General features: G+C 41.9%; 1 protein-coding gene across 1 annotated transcript in view; it reads right to left on the reverse strand.

Annotated features, from left to right (window-relative positions):
* Positions 1-4,092: 4,092 nt before the first annotated feature.
* Positions 4,093-22,126, reverse strand: part of INTS7 (integrator complex subunit 7) — an 83,061-nt gene continuing 65,027 nt past the window's right edge. The window contains exons 14-20 of the mRNA XM_005888558.3: positions 20,133-20,327; positions 19,468-19,571; positions 18,160-18,228; positions 14,013-14,145; positions 10,615-10,713; positions 9,092-9,277; positions 4,093-5,608 (exon numbers count right to left, since the gene is read on the reverse strand). Of these exons, the coding sequence (XP_005888620.1) occupies positions 5,321-5,608; positions 9,092-9,277; positions 10,615-10,713; positions 14,013-14,145; positions 18,160-18,228; positions 19,468-19,571; positions 20,133-20,327 (1,074 nt within the window). The 3' untranslated portion in view covers positions 4,093-5,320. The remainder of the gene's footprint in view (positions 5,609-9,091; positions 9,278-10,614; positions 10,714-14,012; positions 14,146-18,159; positions 18,229-19,467; positions 19,572-20,132; positions 20,328-22,126) is intronic.

Here is a 22,126-nt window from a genome sequence, read left to right on the forward strand (position 1 = left end):
TATTCTTAATATACTACTGGCATATATCAACAGAGAAAGATCAAGTAACCTACCCAAGGATCCATGGCAAGTAAGTCTTTAGAATTTAAACTGGTATCTCTGGGACCCTACACTGAGGATCTTATTTGGCTGTTCTTCTCTGAACTATATACTTCAGTGTGAAAAGAGATTGATAGCCTCCAGTTGCAAATTACCTGCTACCTTGGTTGGTTTGAGCAAGAAAGTCACATCACAAGATCTCCCAATTTAAGCTGGACTACAACAGTACTTTAATTTCTAAATAACCTGTATACTATTGCTATCAACATTAAAGACAATCAGTATTGTTGGAAAGTACTTCATAATTTTCTTTATATACTTTTAATATGTAAAAAATCTTTTCTTTTTCTGGGTTTCATTGCATGGCGTATAGGACCCTAGTTCCCCAAACAGGCCCTGGCACTAAAAGCACAGAGTCCTAACCACTGGATTGCTAGAGAATTCCCTTTCTTTAAATATTTTAATACTATTAACAGCACTGTAGTAGATGAAGATAGTAGATTGTCCCTTGGACTGCAAGGAGATCAAACCAGTCAATCCTATAGGAAATCAGCCCTAAACATTCACTGAAAGAACTGATGCTGAAGCTAAAGCTCCAATACTTTGGCCACCAAATTTGAGGAGCCAACTCACTGGAAAAGACCCTGGTGCTGGCAAAGACTGAAGGAAAAAGGAGAAGTGGACAGGAGAGGATGAGATAGTTGAATAGCATCATCGACTCAATGAACTTGAGTTTGAGCAAACTCCAAGAGTGAAGGACACGGAAGCCTGGCATGCTGCAGTCCACGGGGTCGCAAAGAGTCAGAGGCAACCCAGTGACTGAACAAGTAAATAGAAATTTCATTTCGTTTAGGCCAACATTATTTTGTTCTTAATCAATGTATCTGAATTGAATATGAGGGAAGACAGCTTAAAATGTGTTTACTAGCAGAGGAAATGTAACTTTAACTTTGAATAAATAAAATACTAAAGAAAAGCTATGACAAACCTAGACAGTGTAATAAAAAGCAGAGACATTACTTCTGTATAGTCAAAGCTATGGTTTTCCAGTAGTCATGTATGGATGTGAGAACTGGACCAGAAAGAAGGCTGAGCACTGAAGAATTGATGCTTTTGAAGGGTGGTGTTGGAGAAGACCGGAGAAGGCAATGGCACCCCACTCCAGTACTCTTGCCTGGAAAATCCCATGGATGGAGGAGCCTGGTGGGCTGCAGTCCATGGGGTCGCTAAGAGTCGGGCACGACTGAGCGACTTCACTTTCACTTTTCACTTTCATGCACTGGAGAAGGAAATGGCAACCCACTCCGGCGTTCTTGCCTAGAGAATCCCAGGGACGGGGGAGCCTGGTTGGCTGCTGTCTATGGGGTTACACATAGTCAGACACGACTGAAGTGACTTAGCAGTAGTAGCAGCAGTTGGAGAAGACTCTTGAGAGTCCCTTGGACTGCAAGGACATCCAACCAGTCCATCCTAAAGCAGATCAGTCCTGAATATTCATTGGAAGGACTGATGCTGAAGCTGAAGCTCCAATACTTTGGCCACCTGATATGGAGAACTGACTCATTGGAAAAGACCCTGATGCTGAAAAAAGACTGAACGCAAGAGGAGAAGGGGACAACAGAGGACAAGATGGCTGATGGCATCACTGACTCAATGGGCATGGGTTTGGGCAAGCTCTGGGAGATGGTGAAAAATAGGGAAGCCTGGCGTACTGCAGTCCATGGGGTCACAGTGTTGGACACGACTGAGTAACTAAAACAACAATGTATCTGCTTACTATGTGCGAAGCACATACTAATGCTTTACATATGTTAATTTTGTATTAAAAAAATTTTTTTTTGTACTTTGGCCATGTGTACTTTGGGTGTGTGTAGCATGTGGCATGGTTCCCTAACCAGGTATTGGAACCCAGATCTTTGCAGTAGAAGTGCTTAATCCTAACACGACTGAAGCGACTTAGCAGCAGCAGCAGCCCACCAGAAGTGAAGTGAAGTGAAGTCGCTCAGTTGTGTCTGACTCTTTGCGACCCCATGGACTGCAGCCTACCATGCTCATCCATCCATGGGATTTTCCAGGCAAGAGTACTGGAGTGGGTTGCCATTTCCTTGCTGCTGCTGCTGCTGCTAAGTCGCTTCAGTCTTGTCCGACTCTGTACGACCCCATAGACGGCAGCCCACTAGGCTCCTCTGTCCCTGGGATTCTCCAGGCAAGAATACTGGAGTGGGTTGCCATTTCCTTCTCCAATGCATCAAAGTGAAAAGTGAAAGTGAAGTCGCTCAGTCGTGCCCGACTCTTAGCGACCCCATGGACTGGAGCCTACTGGGCTCCTCCATCCATGGGATTTTCCAGGCAAGAGTACCGGAGTGGGTTGCCATTTCCTTGGGAACCCCCTGTTTCTATATTAACTAACTTACTCCTCACACCTAACTCACAAAGCATTATTATGCTTCCCAATTTGGGGAATAAGGAAACTGAGGTACAGAGAGATTGAGTAGCTTGTCTGAGGTCACCAATCTAGATAAGAGCTAGAATGTGGAACTAGACGGACTGGCTCTAGAGGTTGGGCTCTTAGCCAGCAGGTTACATTGCAAAGTCACTAAACACAGAAAAATCAGTCCTGCCTTCCTAGATCAGTTGGCCAGTGTCCTATGTTACTCTTAACAGGGAACATGTTCACTTCTTAACCAGCATGTTTATCTTTCCACAATTTTCTGCATCTCTCCTTGAGTATTCGTTTTCATTTATTAGTGTAGTGTTGAAATTATAAAGTTTCCTTTTACCTTAAATAACCGTTTAACAGTTGGTGTCAAAAATGCAGTAGATATTATACCAAACGTAAAATCTAAGTGTCCCAAATCTGATTCTAACAGACAAAATAGCTTCTTTTTTTGCTTCACAGAGTTACTTTTTACTCCAAACTATTTAGATTTGTTTTTATTTTAGTAATTCCTTTCCAATTGTGCCAGCAACCCTATAGTACACCAGATCAATGCATTTATAACTACAGCTATCAAAAGACTATCTTTAAAGAGCATAAAATACAGGAATTGGGCGAATTGGTTTACAAAATTTGCTTCTTTTCTGGACAATTCTGCCTCGAAATGGTATCAGAAACCTGAAAGTTTCATTTTGTAAAGTTTCATTCTAAAAATAGCCACTTAAAAAAAAAAAGATTTTCCCCAATTTAAGGAACATTTTTTGGTCTTTAGTCTTTTAGATAACTGAACTCTAGACTGGAGTCACGGAGAAGGCAATGGCACCCCACTCCAGTACTCTTGCCTGGAGAATCCCATGGATGGAGGAGCCTGGAAGGTTGCAGTCCATGCGGTCACTGAGGGTCGGACATGACTGAGCAACTTCACTTTCACTTTTCACTTTCATGCATTGGAGAAGGCAATGGCAACCCACTCCAGTGTTCTTGCCTGGAGAATCCCAGGGACAGGGGAGCCTGGTGGGCTGCCGTCTATGGGGTCACACAGAGTCGGACACGACTGAAGTGACTTAGCAGCAGCAGCAGCAGACTGGAGTCAAGAGGTCCCCTCTAATCCAGTCATTTTACAGACAAGGACACTGAAGTCTAGGGAAATGACATGACTTGCCCAGGCCACTGGGCTCACTCACCAGCGCTCACAGGGGAACCCAGGCTCCACCACACCGGGTAGACGGCCGAGCGGTCTGCGCCCACCCCCATTCTCTTCCGGCAAGTCTCCAGGCGTGCGTTCCGAGGCACTGTCACACCGGTGCACTGCGTACATCGGGGCTGCATCTGAAGCACGTCAGGCACATGGGACACGGTGGATTTACACACATTTTATGACAACGCCCAGGCCACTGGCAGAAGTGCTGTGTTGGGACAACCACTCCTGAAGCCAAGAGACCTTAGAGGGACCCGAGTTACCTGCCAATCAGTTTCACCAGCTCCGTGCGCACCGCCCCCCACCCCCCATCACATCACACATACACACAAATCCCGTAAATTCATTCTTTCCTTTAAACTCTACCCCTCCTTTAAGCCAACATCAACCTTAAAGAGAAAAAGGCAAGATGAGCAAAGAAATTTGAGAGATTTATTTTTAAAAGAAAACTTCCAGGAATGTGCCCTGCGCTTCACCTTGGGAGCAGCTTCTGGCCCAAGTGCCCATATCAGCAGTGTCTGCGATCTTGTGATCCCTGATGTCTAGAAATCATGATCCCAAAGCACTGAGTGATCCCAAATCAGGAAGGAACAGTTAAATGACATCTAGGACACCGTGCTCAGACAAGAAAGTCTATTATTATTACTTTCATAATGGTTTTCAACCAGTATTGAAACAGAAAAAAAAAGGGGTTTTCTGGCCTAACCAGAAAACATCTATTCCCTGAGCATTCCAAGTCACTGAGGTTGTATTATAAAGAGACTGCAGTTTCTAGACAATCAAGTCTAGCATTATCTAACTTGCCAAGAAGAACTTAACCAATCAAAGGAAAGGATCTGCCCGCCTAACTTAAAATATTAAGATACTAAATGTGGGTGATTTTTTCACTCTAAGAAATAAACAAAAAGTCTGTACTATATATAATCACACACATATTAGAAAAAACAAATTATTAATTTCCAATCTTTCTATCTAATTGTTAGCTGCTGTTTGGGTCAATTAAATGCTAAAACAATAAATTAAAATTGCTTTAGCAGGGAAAAGATAGGTAAATAGTTGAAATAATACAGCAGGATGTTTCAATTCTGCCAGACCGGTCATGCCCAGAACCCACAAGACCAGATGTTTCAGGGGACACTTTCAACTCCAACCAACTATGGGAGGACTCTGTTTCTATACCCTGAGTAAACCCAGCACCTACTGATCAGAACTAGGATTTCCCAAGGCCCAGCTCAGAATTAGAGGTCTATGTCAGGCAGCAAGTGATATGTTTGGGTAGAAAAGCAGTCAAATTTAGTAATTCAACGATCCCAATATGTGACTTTTCCTGAAAGAAAAAGAAAAGGCTCAGCCACAATAAAAGCAATCACAGCAAAACAACAAAAGTGTTAAAGATGAGATGAAGGGCTTGGTGGGAGAAGAAGTCAGGAAAAAATAAAAATCTTTCTGGTTAGGACCCCAATTATTTCTCAAACTAAATTTTTAAGAAAAAAAAAATTTTTTTTCCCAAGAATGTTACATTACAGAAACCAATGAATAAATGGATTCCGCATTCCAACGTTCATATCTTAATCCATAAGAAAAAGCAAACTATCTTCGCCCAACTGATCCGTCCCTGGGAAGTCTGCAGTGCGTCGGCTGCGTGGCTAAAACCGCGTGTAGGCATTTCGCTGCTGTTGCTGTTGTAGCGGCTGCTGGGCCTGCTGCTGCTGTAGGCGAATCTGCTGGGAGTAAGGGTCCTCCAGGGACTTCACAAATATGGTAGTGCGGGGACCAGTCTTCCACACGATACCATTGGCGTCTTTCACAGAAGATTCCACTGTGATGTTGTGCGTGCCAAGAATGGCGAAGTTCAGCAGAAACTGAGTACTGAAGTAATCGTTATGAGGCTCAACCCGCTGCTCCATCTCATTGGTCATATTGTCAATGGGTATCTGGAATGAAAACATTGTTAAATGAGAGCAACAGCTGACACGCATAGAGGGGCATGCTGTGAGCCAGCCCTGGTGATAAGACAGCACTGTTTAACCCTTGCAAACAACCAAGAGGTAGGTATTAATATGATCCATGCTTCATGAATGAGGAAACTGAGGCAGGGAGGTTGAGTAACTTCTCCAAGGTCACACAGCTAACGAGCGGGGCAGCAGGCATCTGAACCCCGGCAGGCTGACTCCAGGGCCTCCACGCTCCATCATCAGGCGACAATGCCTCCTCCCTGTCCTTGAGCAGAAGGGGCTGCCTCTGCCTCTACCTTCTCACTCTCTACCTTCTTATGCTCTACCTTCTCACGTTCTACCTTCTCACGCTGGCCGTCTGTTTTGTGATGGGGTTCAGAACATGCCACCCCAAGTAGGCTGCTGAGGCAGTTAAGGGTACCTGAAAAACAACAGATACAGAAAGGGCTTTCTGACCTGGCCCACACACTCCTTTCTTTAACCTAAAACACACGTCAAATTCTCCATGAGAAAGGGAACCTCCCTGCACGGGGAACAGAAGACCATCCTTAGCAGCAGAGCCTGGGAATCACTCAAACGGAGCTGCACAAACCAGCCCCTGAAGAGAACCCTCACCTTCCACGGTCTCCCCGCACTGTCCCAAGACATCTCCCTGCCTTACAGTCTCCTTGACTTACTGCCTCTAGCCCCAAACCCCTCTGTCTTGTCATTTTGTCAAGAATATTTTGTTTGTGTCTAAAAAAAGGCATTTAAGTTTTCTGTCCTGGTCACTTCTTTGGTCTTCATTCTTCTGTGAAGACGCCCACATATATGTAAAATGCTAATAAAACTGGCGTGCTTTTCTCCTGTTAATCTGCCTTCATGTCAATTCAATCTTAGGCCCAGCTGGAGACCCTGAGGGTAAAAGAGAAAGTTCTCTTCCCCATACACTTGCTAGATTAACCCCAACCCAATTTCCATCTTTCTTTACCCTGTGAAGAGATATTCTAAAGAAAGAGGATGCAAACATCTTTTTCAGGGAGTTTAAAATCTAGAAGACAGAAGAACAACATAATGCTGAGTAAATATATAGTTTCTCCAAATCCTAGCTAGTAGTGATTCCTCCTTTAACAAATTGACTGTTTTTTTTTTTCAAGATTTTTTCTTTTTTGGTGTGGACCATTTTTAAAGTCTTTAATTTGTTACAATATTGCTTCTGTTCTATGTTTTGGGTTTTTGGCCCTAAGATATGTGAGATCTTAGCTTCCTGACTAGGGATCGAACCTGCACCCCCTGCTTTAGAAGGTGAAATCTTAACCACTGGACTCCTAGGGAAGTCCCAACAAATCAGTGTCTTGTTCAGACTATCAGTATAATATATTATGAAACATACTGATTACTATATTATGAACACATTGGTTCACTTATTTAGCTAGATATTCAAACCTCTGTCCTTCACAGAACAGAATAACACCTGTGGATGTACCCTTATCTGTACCCAAGACGAAGTACGTCAAGAGTGACACTAATTCTAAGAATGCATATAGAGGTAATCAGAATGAATATTTGACCTGATTTCTCTATGTTTTTGTTGTATGATTAATTATATAAACGTGCCCTGAAGCTTTGGGTCTCTGCAGGCAGTTATCATGAGGTCAGTTTTCCAAAGACACTGATGTTACATTAATGAAATGAAGTTGACAACCAATTCAAGATCTTAGAGTTATCTGTAAGTCCTTTTTTGTTTTTTATTTGCACATTCAAATTCTGTAGGATGTTTATTTCCCTAAAGAATATGTCCACGAAACAAGAACTTCCTTAAAAGGACCAGAAATAGGCCTAGGAGGCAACCTGATCCCTCTAAATGGATGATGCATTTTAAGCTGCAACCTCACTACAAGTAACATTACAAGGCAATCATGTACCACCTGGCTTGTTAACATCAGCTTCTTGACTTTCAGCAATGTCTCTTGAGAGGAAAGTCAACAATGAAAAGACCTCGATTTAAATGTATGTTTTTTGAAAAACAGAAATCACCACTGTTCTTTCAAACTCAAAATGAGCAAAGAGCTGCAAACAAGGATAAGCTAACTATGTAAATTCTCATTATGATCTTCTGTGAGTAACAACAGAGATCACTGCAACATAAGAAAATTGTACTAAAAACACAATAAATGATTTTTTCCTTATTCTCCACACATCTACTGAGTGGCCACATAAGGTGCTGCGTTTTATGCCATGGAAGTCAAAAGAGAGAGAGGGAATGAAGACGGAGCCTTCTCAGGGTGGGCACAGAGCCCCCAGAGAGAGAGTCACCAAAGTAAGGCAAGCAGTGATGGCTTACACCAGACCTTCCTGTGGCTGTTATTTTACATCTTTACTGATACCCCATTTGCCTTGCTCTGGACCTGAGCTCACGGATGCCGACAAATAAACCCATTTGGGCATTTAAACAACTCTGTTCACACAACTGCGCACTTGTTTCCTTGTTCCACTTAGGATGAACAAATCTCCAAGCAACTGGCAAGAGATGTCTATAAAGACAGAACATTTTACATTTGGAACGTTGGTGTCTCATGGGCACAGATTCAGAATCTCAGCTTTGACTAACAAAGTAAGCATGATTTTGGCTAATCTACCTCATGATTTCTCAAAGCAGCACATTCCTAAGTCTAAATCCTTAACAAGAGGTTTTACTTCATCTGATCATTGCATATCAATATAGTAATTTTTTTTTTTGAACATGCTACCATTTACTTAAAGGAAAAATAAACAGATGTGTTCTTTTGGGGTCAAAGGGTTAGGGAGAAGTTATTCCCCACTCCTGATGCTTCCCTCCATGTGGAGGGACCTTTCATTAGATGAACAGTACCTGTGTCTAGGGGAGAAGGTGAATGCTACCGATTGGTAGGTTGTGGGGTGGGGGCTGGACTTGGGGTGCTAAGCACCTTCTCCCTCCCTTCTCCTTTGGGCTTCAGGGTACTGCTCCTCCTAGTTTCACAGGGCAGGCTCTTGTATATACTGGTGGAGGCTGGTGAAGTGAAAGTGAAAGTGAACTCGCTCAGTCGTGTCCGACTCTGTGCGACCCCATAGACAGCAGCCCACCAGGCTCCTCCGTCCATGGGATTTTCCAGGCAAGAGTACTGGAGTGGGGTGCCATTGCCTTCTCCAGTGGTGGAGGCTGGTGGGAGAACGCAATTCAGAGCTACAAGGCTAGGCAGTCCTTGCTGCCAGGAACTGAGCTAGCTTCCTCCAGCTCTAACAGGGGTGACACTCCACTGCCTGGATGCTTTGTCTGTCAACTGGTTCATGCAGGGAAAAGAGAAGTGTTGCTGATTAGCTCCCTCACACCACAATACGTGCTTTTAACTTATGTCCATCTGTGTCCTTTGGAAGGTGAAGTACTGTCTGCTTAACCATGGAAAACTTCCATCAGTGAGTTGATAAAACCTGCATCACAGCTCTGCCTCTTTTCTACATTACCTTGTAGTCCTGCCCGGATTTACTCTGCAGTGTGGAGGACACGTTCAGACAGACGGACTGAATTCTGCGGAAGAGTCCGGGTTTAGACCCATGCTGGACGACCCCCTCTACCTTCAGCGCCAGCTGCTGGTTATTCTGGACCGCGATGGGCTCTGCAGGGTTCCGGGGGGACGGTGACAGGGCAAGCTGGAAAGCCAACACCAAAATGAATGCTCACAACCGAAAGCAAGCTTCCTTCCAACAAACACACCTGTGCCATTCGCTGATCACAGATTAAAATGGTATTTGCACACAGAGACACACATCCCCCTTTAATGACCTGACTGCTGGGACGACCAGACAGTTGTACCTTTAAAGTCTACGGTTCCTTATCCCCAGCGCCTCTTTTAAAATACCAATTTTTGTTTATTTGAATTTATCCCCAACAGAGGGGAACAGAGGATTAGAGAACAGTAAGGGCCCTTCTCTCTCTCCCAATTTATGAGGTGGGGCACTTCTTTGACAATGAACCAACTCCAGCAGGGAAATGCACTATGGAAATTTTCATGTCCAGTTGCTGTCTCTTTGGCCTTAGGTAATTTTAAATAGACTAAATGCAAATGCAAATGACTCCAAAATTCTAGGATTACATACACCACCAAGTCACCATGGTATAAAAGTCAATTTCCCAAAAAAAAAAAAAAGTCAATTTCCAATGAAATTTTTTTTAAGCCAAAGACATTTTTAACCTCACTAGTTTTTCTTTCAAAAACATATTAAGAATCCTAAATACACTTTAATTATAGAAAGCTCAAATCTTACTTAAATAAAATGAGGGAAGAAATTTGATCTTTTTGATAATGTTGTTGAGCCATTAAACTAATCAACCCTGGAGACATGGTGCCTTTAGGACTTCTTATCTAGATAATCAATTTTCCTTATTATTCATGTCATTCTGAAATGGAATGTTCTATCATGTGCAGTCAAAAACATTCAAATGGATCCAAAAGTACGCTGAAGACATTTACTGATATGGATAATCCAGGGAATCTCTTGAAAGTGACAATTCCCCTCTTTCCCAACAATTTCATTCTTTGAATCAAAACAGCTTTTAAATTTTGAGTGGCTTACTCACTGACCAGCTCCTCAAAACTTGTTATTCACAGAAAAAAATGCTCTGGAGGTAGGGCTGGTAATGTTTCACTGGACCTGATTCATTCTAAGTTGGGTCTGAACAGGCTGATTAGACATGGATTCAGCTCAAGATCCTTGTGGGCTACTATGATGAATACCACTCAAATCATTCTTGAAGACAGGTCAGAACTTCAGGTACCCAAATGCCTATCACACTGCATTGGGTGCTGTCAGGTAAGAAAGGAGAGAAGGTTTAACTCCTAAATCAGTTGATGAAGGAAAGGCTTACAACTGAAGAGTGTAAGTTTTATCTAAACCAAAGGTAAGATCCTGAAACAGAGTTCTGCTCCCTGTCATCTTCAGAAGAAAGTATTAAACTACATTAAACCTGAGTGTTCATCCTATATTACCTTGATGCTGGTAGACTGAAGTTTCTGGAAAAAATATCTCTGAAATGAAAGAGGAACTTTCAGCAAAGAGATGATGGCATTGCAGAGGCATGCTGTATGCTGGGGGAAAAAAAAAGAAAAATGAAGTGAAAATAAATTTCCAAATTTCATCAATGAATAGTTACTTTCAGGAAGAAGTTTAAAACTTCAAATGTTCATGATTATTACGAAAGTACACACCAAGCAGGTTACCAGAGATAACACTTAGGAACTCATACATCTGTCAATCACTCCTGCTGAGGTCAGAGATTTACAGCCCCTGGGCCCACCCCAGAGGTATGTAGTTGCAGGTAACTGTCAACGTGCCAGTCTGGAGATGTGAAATCACATCTCATATCCCATGGTATGATAACCACACGGCATGGTTAGTAACCTGCTAGGAGGACTAGTCCATCTCCAATACTCTCTTCATTGCAAACCCAACACTTTTCAGCCTTTGGATTTTTCTGACATTTCTGCGGCACCTGACAATGGTCCTCTTCCATGAAATGCCCCTTCACGGCCCCTGCCCTCACTGTTTCTGCCTGCTCCCTTCTCCCATCTTCTGCCCTAAGATTCTCTTCCTTTGCTTGTTCCTTCAGTCTTGACACATCAGTCCTTTTGTCTTCTCGGTCCACTTGTTCTTCACAGGCAATTTTCTTCACTCCCAGGACATGAAAAATCTCTATGTCATGACAACTTCCATGCATCGCAGTCTATCTCCTTCTGACACCAGACCTATTATCCAACTGTCTAGGTTTGACAGGTTTACAAACAAAACCTTCACCTCTCCCACTGTCCCTCTGTATTCTGTCTCAGTAAAGTATCAACCACTTGTGCACAGGGTCTTCTAAGCTGGAAACCCAGAGGTCATGTCTGCATCCTCTCACATCTGATTTAAAGTAAACAAAACAAAACCAAGCCTTGAAAATATTACACCTGAACACTCTTTATGTATCTGTTCTTCTCATTCTTCCTCCCATTTTATCCGTGTGGCCCTTACTTTGGATAACTGCAGGAGTCTTGTAACCACTCTTCTAATTCCATGCCCTCCAGGCCACGACCTGTTCTGTTTCTACAGAGCCATAATGTACAGTCTTAGCTTAACCACTTCTCTCCCACCCCCATGTAAAATTCCTAAAGAGGGCCCCCACTGCCTAGGGGATAAGGTCCAAACTCCTGAAGACTGTGTTCAGAGCCTTTTGTCATCTGGCCTCTGCCCACCACCTCTCTAGTCCCGAGTCTGGGCATTATACTGCAGCAGTAACACACTGTTCCCAGGAGACATCATGCTATTTTCTGCCTCTGCTTTAGAACATACCGTCTTCTGCCTCGCATTCTCCACACTTCCTTACCTGCCTGGAAAACCCACATGCAAGCTCATCTTCTCTCTGGCTCGCACCTCACCTGCTTTCCCCACCCTTCAGCGTGAATTACTCTCCTTTTTGTGCCGCAGCTCTACTCTGCACAGAGCTCCATCACTGCACAGGAACTGTATTTGCTTACAGAATCTTTCTTTCTTATCAGACTATGGACAACTTGAGGGAAGATCCTCTTTGTCATTTTTCTATTCCTAGGATTCAATAAATACTTGTTGAACTGAATTTTGGGTTCAGAAAGTACCAAATCTATAAAAGACAATTTGGAAAGGGAATCAAGATTTAGTAACCACTCTTTTTATGCTGGGCCAGACAATGTGATAGGCATTAGGCATTATCTCACTTAAACTTCACAAAAACTCCATGAGGCAGATATTTTTCCACATCACAGAAAAGGATATTAGAAATCTGCCTCAAATCATGATCTGCTGATTGGCAGCAGTAAAACTTGACCCGAGGGGTCTTCTCTTACATTGCACACCTACTGAGCAGAAAATTCCCATTTCTTCCATTATATTCAGTGGGTTCAAATGTATCAAACTCAAGTTACTGTGTGGCATTTATTTAACTTCTTAGGGTGGAGCTTAGAGGAAATACGAAAATATTTTAACCAATGTCTCACACAAATATGTCTATTTCCTACAAAGATTATCTTTACAACCGTCCTTAGCAACCAATTTCAGTATCAAACAGCTACCTATGTCATTTCAATTCAGCACATACATACTGACAATCTAATGTGGAAAGCCGTGTGTAAAGCAGAGTCTCTAACCTTGATATCTAATCTGACTCTTTAATGACACATCTTGTCAATTTTTTCTAAAACACTTGATGAATGACGAGTTCAGAATGAGGAGAGCAGGATACAGAAGAGAGCTACAGGGAATCAGCACCCAGTGTGTGGGCAGCGCAAGGGTGTGGGCAGCACAAGGGACGCCTCCAGGGTGTGAATTTCAAAGGCGGTGCTGCGGGCTGAATGTGCTGCTGGGTCCAGACCCACATGCTGAAGCCCTAACTCCCAATGTGCTGATATTTGAGGGTGGGCCTTTGGGAAGTCATTAAGTTTCGATGAGGACATGAGGGTGGGGTCCCCGTGACGGGAGAAGAGAAAAAGACATCAGAGCCTCCTCTCCCTCCAATTCCTAAGGACACAGCAAGAAAGCAGCTGGCAGGCTAGCAAGAGAGCCCTACCACAAAACAAGCTGGTTGGCACCCTGATTCTGGACTTCTCAGCCTGCAGAACTCTGAGAAAATGGCCATTGCTTAAGGTACTATGTCTATTTTTTCATAGGAACCTGAGTTGAATATGACATTGGAGAAATGGCCAGACAGGGAGGAGGAAATCTGGGTAAGAGTGTCAAGTGTCTTCTGTGATTGCAAAGTCAGGGGATAAAGAGCAGGTGCTCAACAGAACCAAAGGCACCAGAGATTCAGCAGGCTAAGTGGCCAGGTGTACTAAAGGACAGCACTGGCATCGCCTGGCAGGAACTGATTTACTGACAGTCAGATAATAAGCCCAGTTCTTTCTGTTTTAATTGACCAGTGGTTTTTAACCCTTGTGTCATGATAGAATCACCTGGGAGCTTTTACAAATACTAATGTCTGGGCCTCGCAGAGATTCAAAGATAACTGGTTTGTGGTGGGGCCTGGATATTGATGTATTTTTTAAAAAGCTTCCAAAGTGATTCTAGAGTGTAGCCAAGGTTGAGAACAACTGCAATCTCAGTTAAACAGTTTAAAAAGGGGGAAAAATAGTTTCATCTGCGTTCTGGTAGAGCAGATTTGACATGTTTGTGTGACTACGTGGCCACTACAGATGTGTTAAGTAGCAGCTTTCACAGATTACCATCCTCACAACTACCATGCCGCAAGTACTGTACTAACCCTGTTACAAAACAGGCAGAGAGGTTAACGTGCTGAAGTCACAACACAGTAAGCGCCAGAGACAGACAAAAACTCACTTCCATATAATAAAACCTCAATGAAACCAATGCGACTTGCCATGTAAGAAACAGGGGTGTATTTCCGATTGAGCGATTCCACCTCCTCCAAGACATGATTATATACAGACATCATTCTTCTCTCATATTCACTATCAGCATGGGCTGCTCCTGTAGACCCATATTCCTGGAAACTGAAGTCAAAAATCAGTATCAATGAATCAACGAAAACAGTAATTTAATGTCAAAATGTGTCAGGTACTTTCCACACACTCATTTAATCTTTAAAATAACGAAGTAGACACTGTTATTTTCATTTCACAGATGAGAAAACTGAGGCTTGGAGACGTGAAGTAATTTGCCTTCAGTCACAATAAGTGACAAGCTGGAATGCAAATCCAGACCTGATTTCAAATTATACAAGTCTTAATCACTTTGGTTGTTAGCTAGATGAAAAATGTTTAATTAAAAATTGTTCCTGCCATGAGGTGAAACAGACAAAAGATATCTGAAAAGGTAACTATCAATAAAGCCAGCAGACAAGGGCCAAATAAGCAATAAAGATATGCAAGTCATCAGATTATGGAAGGAGTTGAGGAATGTCATAGAAGACATCAATCTTGGACAAATCACTACACAAGTAGCAAGGATAAGATGTGAAGAGATGAAAAGTGTGGAGGGTATTCACAGCAGGGAAAATGGCATGAATCCAAAGCAAGCAGGTGAAATGCTCAAGAATGGTCAGCAGAGAGCTACCATATGGAACACGCTGGAAAAAGTTTTATCCAGATTTCTTCAATTTTCTCTCTACTGCCCCAAACCCAGAGATATTTTTCGAAGTATTTCTAAATGGAAAGAGGTGGCAAAACTGCATTCTAACTAAACTTCAACAGGGCTATTAGAAAATGCAATACAGGTAACTATGTTGTGTTAATACTTCTCTTATCACTCCCTTATTATCCTTTTAATGCCTACTATGCGCAAGGTGCTTCAGCTAGGTACTTTATAGAGGTTTTTCACTTCACCAGCACAACCACTCTTAAGAGACAGGCATCATTACTTACCTACAGTTTATGTATAACAGGCTCAGGGAGATGAAATCACATGTCTATATTCATACAGCTAGGAGTGAGTCATAAGGGATTTACTCACTCCTAGCTGTAAGCGCATGAGTATCTGGCTGGCTCCTAAGCTTTGTTCCCTACTCTGTACTACCTCTTAAGTTGCATTAAGACAAGAACCAAACCTCATTTATATGGTGAACTTTAAGGAAAACTACACCACACAACAAAGCGTGATGATTTTAAGGTCTTTGACAAAGTGACCTAATAAAAGGGTAAAAAACCAGAATCCATTGTTCCACCTTCAATAAGGAGTAAGATATGTTACAAAATCACAAAAATGCACCTTTCCTAGTCAGAACCCCAGTAACCACTGCAGATGGTGACTGCAGCCATGAAATTAAAAGATGCTTGCTCCTTCGAAGAAAAGCTATGACCAACCCAGGTAGCACGTTAAAAAGCAGAGACATTACTTTGCTGACAAAGATCTGTCTAGTCAAGGCATGGTTCTTCCAGTCATGTATGGATGTGAGAGTTTGACTATAAAGAAAGCTGAGTGCCAAAGAATTGATGCTTTTGAACTGTGGTGTTGGAGAAGACTCTTGAGAGTCCTTTGGACTGCAAGGAGATCCAACCAGTCCATCCTAAAGGAGATCAGTCCTGGGTATTCATTGGAAGGACTGATGCTAAAGCTGAAACTCCAATACTTTGTCCACCTGATGCAAAGAACTGACTCATTGGAAAAGACCCTGATTCTGGGAAAGATTGAGGGTAGGAGGAGAAGGGGACGACAGAGGATGAGATAGTTGGAAGGCATCACCAACTCAATGGATGTTAAGTCTGAGCAAGCTCTGGGAGTTGGTGATGGACAGGGAGGCCTGGCGTGCTGCAGTACATGGGGTTGCAAAGAGTTGGACGTGACTGAGTGAACTGACTAAATATTCCACTGTATGGATATACTACAATTTATTTGCTCACTCGTCTCTTGACATATTTGGCTCCTTCCAATTTTTGTTGTTATAAATAAAGCTGCTAAGAAAATTTGTGTATAGGTCTCTGTAAAAATGTTTTTCTCTTAAGTAAGCAGGCATAGAACTGGTGGTCATATGGTAACTGCCAAACAGTTTTCAAAGTGGCTGAATCATTTTGTAGTCCCAACAATGTATGAATTCAAGCTCTTACAACTAATTAATACTTGGCATTAGAGGGCTTTTTAACTTTAGCTGTTCTAGTGGGTGTTTATCTCACTGTGATTTTAATTTGCATTTTCCTGATATTTAATGATACTAAGCATCTTGTCATGTGCTTATTGGACATTAATATGTCTTCTTTTTTGAAGTGTCTCTTCAAATCTCTTGTCAAGAGCTTTTCTGGTGGCCCAGGGCTAAAGAATCCACCTGCCAGTGCAGGAAACACAGCTTTGATCCCTGATCCAGGAAGATCCCACAGGTCGTGGAGCAACTAAGCCCATGCCCCACAATTACTGAGCCTGTGCTCTAAAGCCCAGGAGACGCAACTACTGAAGCCTGAGCACCCTATAGCCTGTGCTCTGCAACAAGATGAGCCTCCTCAATGAGAAGCCCACACACCACAACTAGAGAGGACCCCCGCTTGCCCCAACTAGAGAAAAGCCTGAGCAGCAACGAGAACCCAGCACAGCTAAATAAATAAATAAAATCTAAAAAAAAAAATCTTGTCAATTCTTAAAAATTGGGTTATCTTGAGTTGTATGGTTTCCTTAATATTCTGAACACAAGAACTTTGACAGAATATGTTTGAGAATAATTTCACCCTGCAACCTACTTTTCATTTTCTTAGTGGCATCTTTCAAAGAGTAGAAGTTTAAATTTTTAAATCCAATTAAACATATTTTTCTTGATAGTAACTGCTATTTGTGTCCTTGCTGACCTCAAGGTCATGGAGATTTTCTCTCATGCAGTATTCTAAAAAGTTTGGAATGAATCAGGTAAGTGGGAAAAAAAACAGCCAAGTGGCCTAGTCTGAGAGTAGACAGGACTTCAAAACAGAAGGCCAGGATTTTGATACTGCCTAGAAAAAAAATGGTTAAGCCAATGCTTTAGGATAGAGAAATTTAAAATGCTTTGTTTAAATAGACAAGACATGGAAACAATCTAAATGTCTATTGACAGAAGAATGGATAAAGATGCGGTATATGTACGATGGAATACTACTCAGCCGTTAAACAGAATGAAATAATGCCACCTGCAGCAACATGGATGGACCTGAAGAGTGTCACACTGAGTGAAGAAAGTCAGACAGAGAAGGAGTATTATCATATGACATCCATTATATGTGGGATCTAAAAAGAAATGATACAAATGAACTTATACAACAGAAAGAGACTCACAGACTTAGAAAACAAACTTATGGTTGCCGGGGGTCAGGGGGAAGGCATAGTTAGGGAGTTTGGGAAGGTCATGTACACACTGCTGTCTTCAAAACGGATAAGCAACAAAGACCTACTGCACAGCACATGGAATTCTACTCAGTGTTACGTGCCAGCCTGGATGGAAGCGCGGTTTAGGGGAGAACGGATACATGTGTATGTATGGCTGAGTCCCTTCACTGTTCACCTGGAACTACCACAACATTGTTCATCAGCTATGACCCAATACAAGACAAAAAGTTAAAGTTCAAAAAATAAATGAATGAATATTATAATAGACATCCTTTTGTAAAAAAATAATAATTAAAAAAATAGAATGCTTCACTGATAATATACTGAGAAATAGGGGACATGGGTTCGATCCCTGGTTGAGGAACTAAGATTCCACTTGCCGCAGAGCAACTCAGCCTGCACGTCACAACCGCTGAGCCTGCAAGCTCCAGAGTCCACGTGCCACGAGAGATGCCCAAGGGCCACGACTGCTGAGCCTGCGAGCTCCAGAGTCCACGTGCCACGAGAGATGCCCAAGGGCCACGACTGCTGAGCCTGCGAGCTCCAGAGTCCACGTGCCACGAGAGATGCCCAGGGGCCACGACTGCTGAGCCTGCATGCCCAACCAGAGAGTCCGGGCACCACAACAAAAGATCCCACAGGATGCAACAAAGACACTGCACACTACAATGAAGGCCTTAAAGCCAAATAAATTGTAGATAAAAAATGAAAGCCTTAAAAAAAAATACCTTGCTGATTCTGGGTCCAAAATGAGGGCTTCAATTGCATGAGATATCAGTAGACAGCTCTGCTGCTGTCTGAATTATGTTAAGGTTATACGTTATACGTGATAATAGAGAAATGTACTACAGACTTTACATTTGAATATTAAATAAGGCAAGATGAAAATCACCATATTCCTGGTGAAGGTAACTATGTTACTAATTCAAACAGTCTGTGGCAGTTTTGTTTTTTTTCCTTTTAAGGGATATATGTTGTCTGTAATAGTTCTAGGAAGGGTGCTTCAGAGGTTCATGTTGGAAAGAGGAACCCAAGCAACAGGCTCTGTGATTCACTCACAAAAGCTCTTTATCTTAGATACAGGCGTTTCACCAATAAAAGTTAAAAACCACCACCACAATAAGGGTCTGTAGAGTGGTTGCCCTGGAGATTCCTAGGCTGGGGCTCAAGGGATCTGTTAACCCTCCTGAAATAATATGCAAACTCTGGGAGGGTATGTGCATATATGCATTTTTCAGGGGAGAGAGTCCATAGCATTTATTAGGTTTTCCATCGGGTAAGGGAAATTGCCATAAATTATTGATGTATAGGTCCCACAACTAAAAATCAATTTATCTCTTTCCTTTTCAAAAAGGATCTAAGGCTGCTAATAAAAAAATATGGGGAACTAAAGATGGCTTAAGGAACAAAAGTGATGACTGAAACAACTGAATATATCATTAATAAAGGTGATGGGATCTAGGGTTGTTAGCTGCGAAGAAAAGAAGGTGAGGCAAGAGAGAAAATGGCTCTCTGGTGGAAAAATGTTTTGTAACTCAAGTGAGCACAAAGACCTCAAAACTGATCAGACCTTGGTTTTGGATACTCAAGAGGGAAAAAGACCACCCACCATTGAGTCACCACCTTTTAAAAAGCTTGGTTGAAAAAGAAAAGTATAATTATACTGTTCATACTAGATTTCAAAAAAAAAAATCATTACTTACAGTAAATTTGTGGGCTTCCCTGGTGGCTCAACTAGTAAAGAATCCACCTGCAAAGCGGGAGACCTGGGTTTGATCCCTGGGTTGGGAAGATCCCCTGGAGAAGGGAATGGACACCCACTCCAGTATTCTGGCCTGAAGAATTCCATGGACTGTATAGTCCATGGGGTTGCCAAGAGTCGGACATGACTGAGTGACTTTCACATTGTAAATCTGTTATTTAATGTATATTTTAGTTATCTAATGTATATTTTAGTTAAGCATATCTGAAGTATTTATTCTACATTTAAAAGAATACTTCCGATGAACAAGAAATATCAGGCAAGTTTAGGATACAGTTCTACATTCCTCAGAGTTGCCGAATCAGCATCAAAAGATGCCTGATAAAGATCCCCATATCGGGAAGCAAGGCTTCGGAATTCTTCCATGGACAGCTTCATCTATAAAGAAGGAAACATATCAATTATGATAAATAAACAAACATGCTATCATTACTGTGTAAACAACACAAACACTGAAACCTAAGGAAAAATCCTCAATTAAAAAGGCAAAAAATGCTTCAACTCTTTTTCATTTTCAGTTCACTCAGTTTTATGAACTGTTGAGGATTAACAAAGGTGGCAAATGAAACCACAAATGGGCGTAAGATTATAATAATTTACATACCATGTACAGAAACAAAAACCAGTGCATTTTTAGCTTCTTCAAAGTTCTACTAAAATAAATAATAGCTGTGAACATCCCGAAGTTTCTTTAAAATGTATGTCCTTTCTCTTTATATAAATATATAGCATGGAGTGAGGTATCATCAATCATTCTGTCATTTTAATAAGCTTTCATAGCTTGTGTTTTGCAAGACAGATGAGTTTATAAGCACTTGCTGTTGCCTATGAGTCAAACCACTGATTTCTAAATTTCACCATTTTTTTGATCTCACAACTAACCTCAAAAACTTCTAAAGTGTAAATAAAAACTGCACTGAAAATACAGTTAAGACATGCCTGATTGGAGATGCGACCACACCGCTGAAGGTCATTCCCTAAGGTCATGGCAATAGTTGTGGCGATTGCAGGTGGGGGGCTTGTCTTGAGGCTATTACAAGTGCAGATAAGTTGAGAGAAGGCTTGTAGAAGGTCAATTCTGAGCTTTACAAATTCACACTGAAAACTTAAAGGATTCAGTGGTGTACTGGCAGCCTGGGGAATAAAAAAAAAAAGATATATTTAAGACAAAGTAAACATAAAAGGAAGATGGTGAAGGGCAAAGTATTTGTCGTAGTCTGTGCAAAAGACCAATAGTTCTAATAGCGATGGATAAACACCTATAACAGGAGGATGTAATATAGAAAGGAAGACACTGTTATTAGTGGCAACTCTGAAAATCTAGGTTCTATCAACCCTGAGGATCCTTCCTTCCTAAATCTGCAAATACCTTACAACACATGGATCAGCTAGACCGTCAGCAGTAAGATACCATATAAAGGGTGCTTCATGGACATTAACACTCTCCCCAGATTCCCTTATGACATTCCTACCTTTCTAACCTGAAATTTTCATGCTGGAATCATTAGCAGAATTCTTAAAAGGTTGGAGTGGGGAGAAAAGGAAGGTAAGGCAGGAGAAATATACTGTTAGACAGTCACTGCTTAAAAAGCATGTTGCTGGTAGAGCTGAGGCAAGGGACAGCCAGATTATGTGGGGCCTGCAAACAACAGGCAAAGTTCTGGATTATGTTTTAAATGTGGTTAAAAGGCAGTTTCAACAACAACAAACAAAGCATGTTGCCTCATGGCTGCTTTCTTCCATGACTAGTCCAGGTCAACTTTATTTTACTTACTTATTAATTTTAAAAATCTGTTTACTTTTGGCTGCACTGGGTCTTCATTGCTGTGCACGGGCTTTCTCTAAGATGTGGCGAGCAGCGGCTACTCTCTAGTGGTGGTGCACAAGCCCCTCATTGTAGTGGCTGCTGTTGCAGAGCACAGGTTCTAGGGCTCATGGGCTTCAATCGCTGCAGCTCACGGGCTCCAGAGCTCTGGCTCAGGAGTCGTGGTGTACAGGCTTAGCTGCCTCGTGGCATGTAGGATCGATCTTCTCAGACCAGGGATCAAACCTGGTCCCCTGCATTGGCAGGTAGATTTTTAACCACTGGACCACAAGCAAAGTCTCAAGCCCAGATTAATTTTAAAGAGAATTTCTCATTAGACATTTAGAATGGACAGAGAGGCTACCAAGGAATAGGTTATAACACACAAGTTTCAATGAGAATGGAGAAAATCAGGGATAAGTCTTAAATAGCAAAGAGCAGCATCAGCTAGGTAAAGAAGGCAAAGAATTTAAGTCAAGTCAGTGTCCATCAAGGTAAGGGAGGCAAAGAATTTAAGTCAAGTCAGTGTAGACAGGGAGAAGGCAACGGCACCCCACTCCAGTACTCTTGTCTGGAAAATCCCATGGACGGCGGAGCATGGTAGGCTGCAGTCCATGGGGCTGCTAAGAGTCGGACACGACTGAGCCACTTCCCTTTCACTTTTCATTTTCATGCATTGGAGAAGGAAATGGCAACCCACTCCAGTGTTCTTGCCTGGAGAATCCCAGGGACGGGGGAGCCTGGTGGGCTTCCATCTATGGGGTCGCACAGAGTCGGACACGACTGAAGTGACTTAGCAGCATGAATTTCAAGATAACTATAATTACCATATTAAAGAATTTCAATGACAAGATAGAGGATCCTAAAGAAGAATTACAATATATAAAATAATCAAATGTAAATTTTGAAACTGGAAAAACACAATAAATGAAATTAAGAACTTAATGAATGAGTTTAATATATCAATTAGACACAATGTAAATGAGAATTATGGGATTGGAAGATAGGCCAGAAGAAAATATTGAACTAAGTATGGAGAGATAAAAAGGCAAAACATACAGAAGAGAATGAAGAGATATATGAGACTTGGTAAAAAGAATTAACAAAGGGGTACTTGGAGTCATTGGCT

The sequence above is a fragment of the Bos mutus genome, chromosome 16 (genome assembly GCF_027580195.1).
Source record: "Bos mutus isolate GX-2022 chromosome 16, NWIPB_WYAK_1.1, whole genome shotgun sequence".
Taxonomy (NCBI): domain Eukaryota; kingdom Metazoa; phylum Chordata; class Mammalia; order Artiodactyla; family Bovidae; genus Bos; species Bos mutus.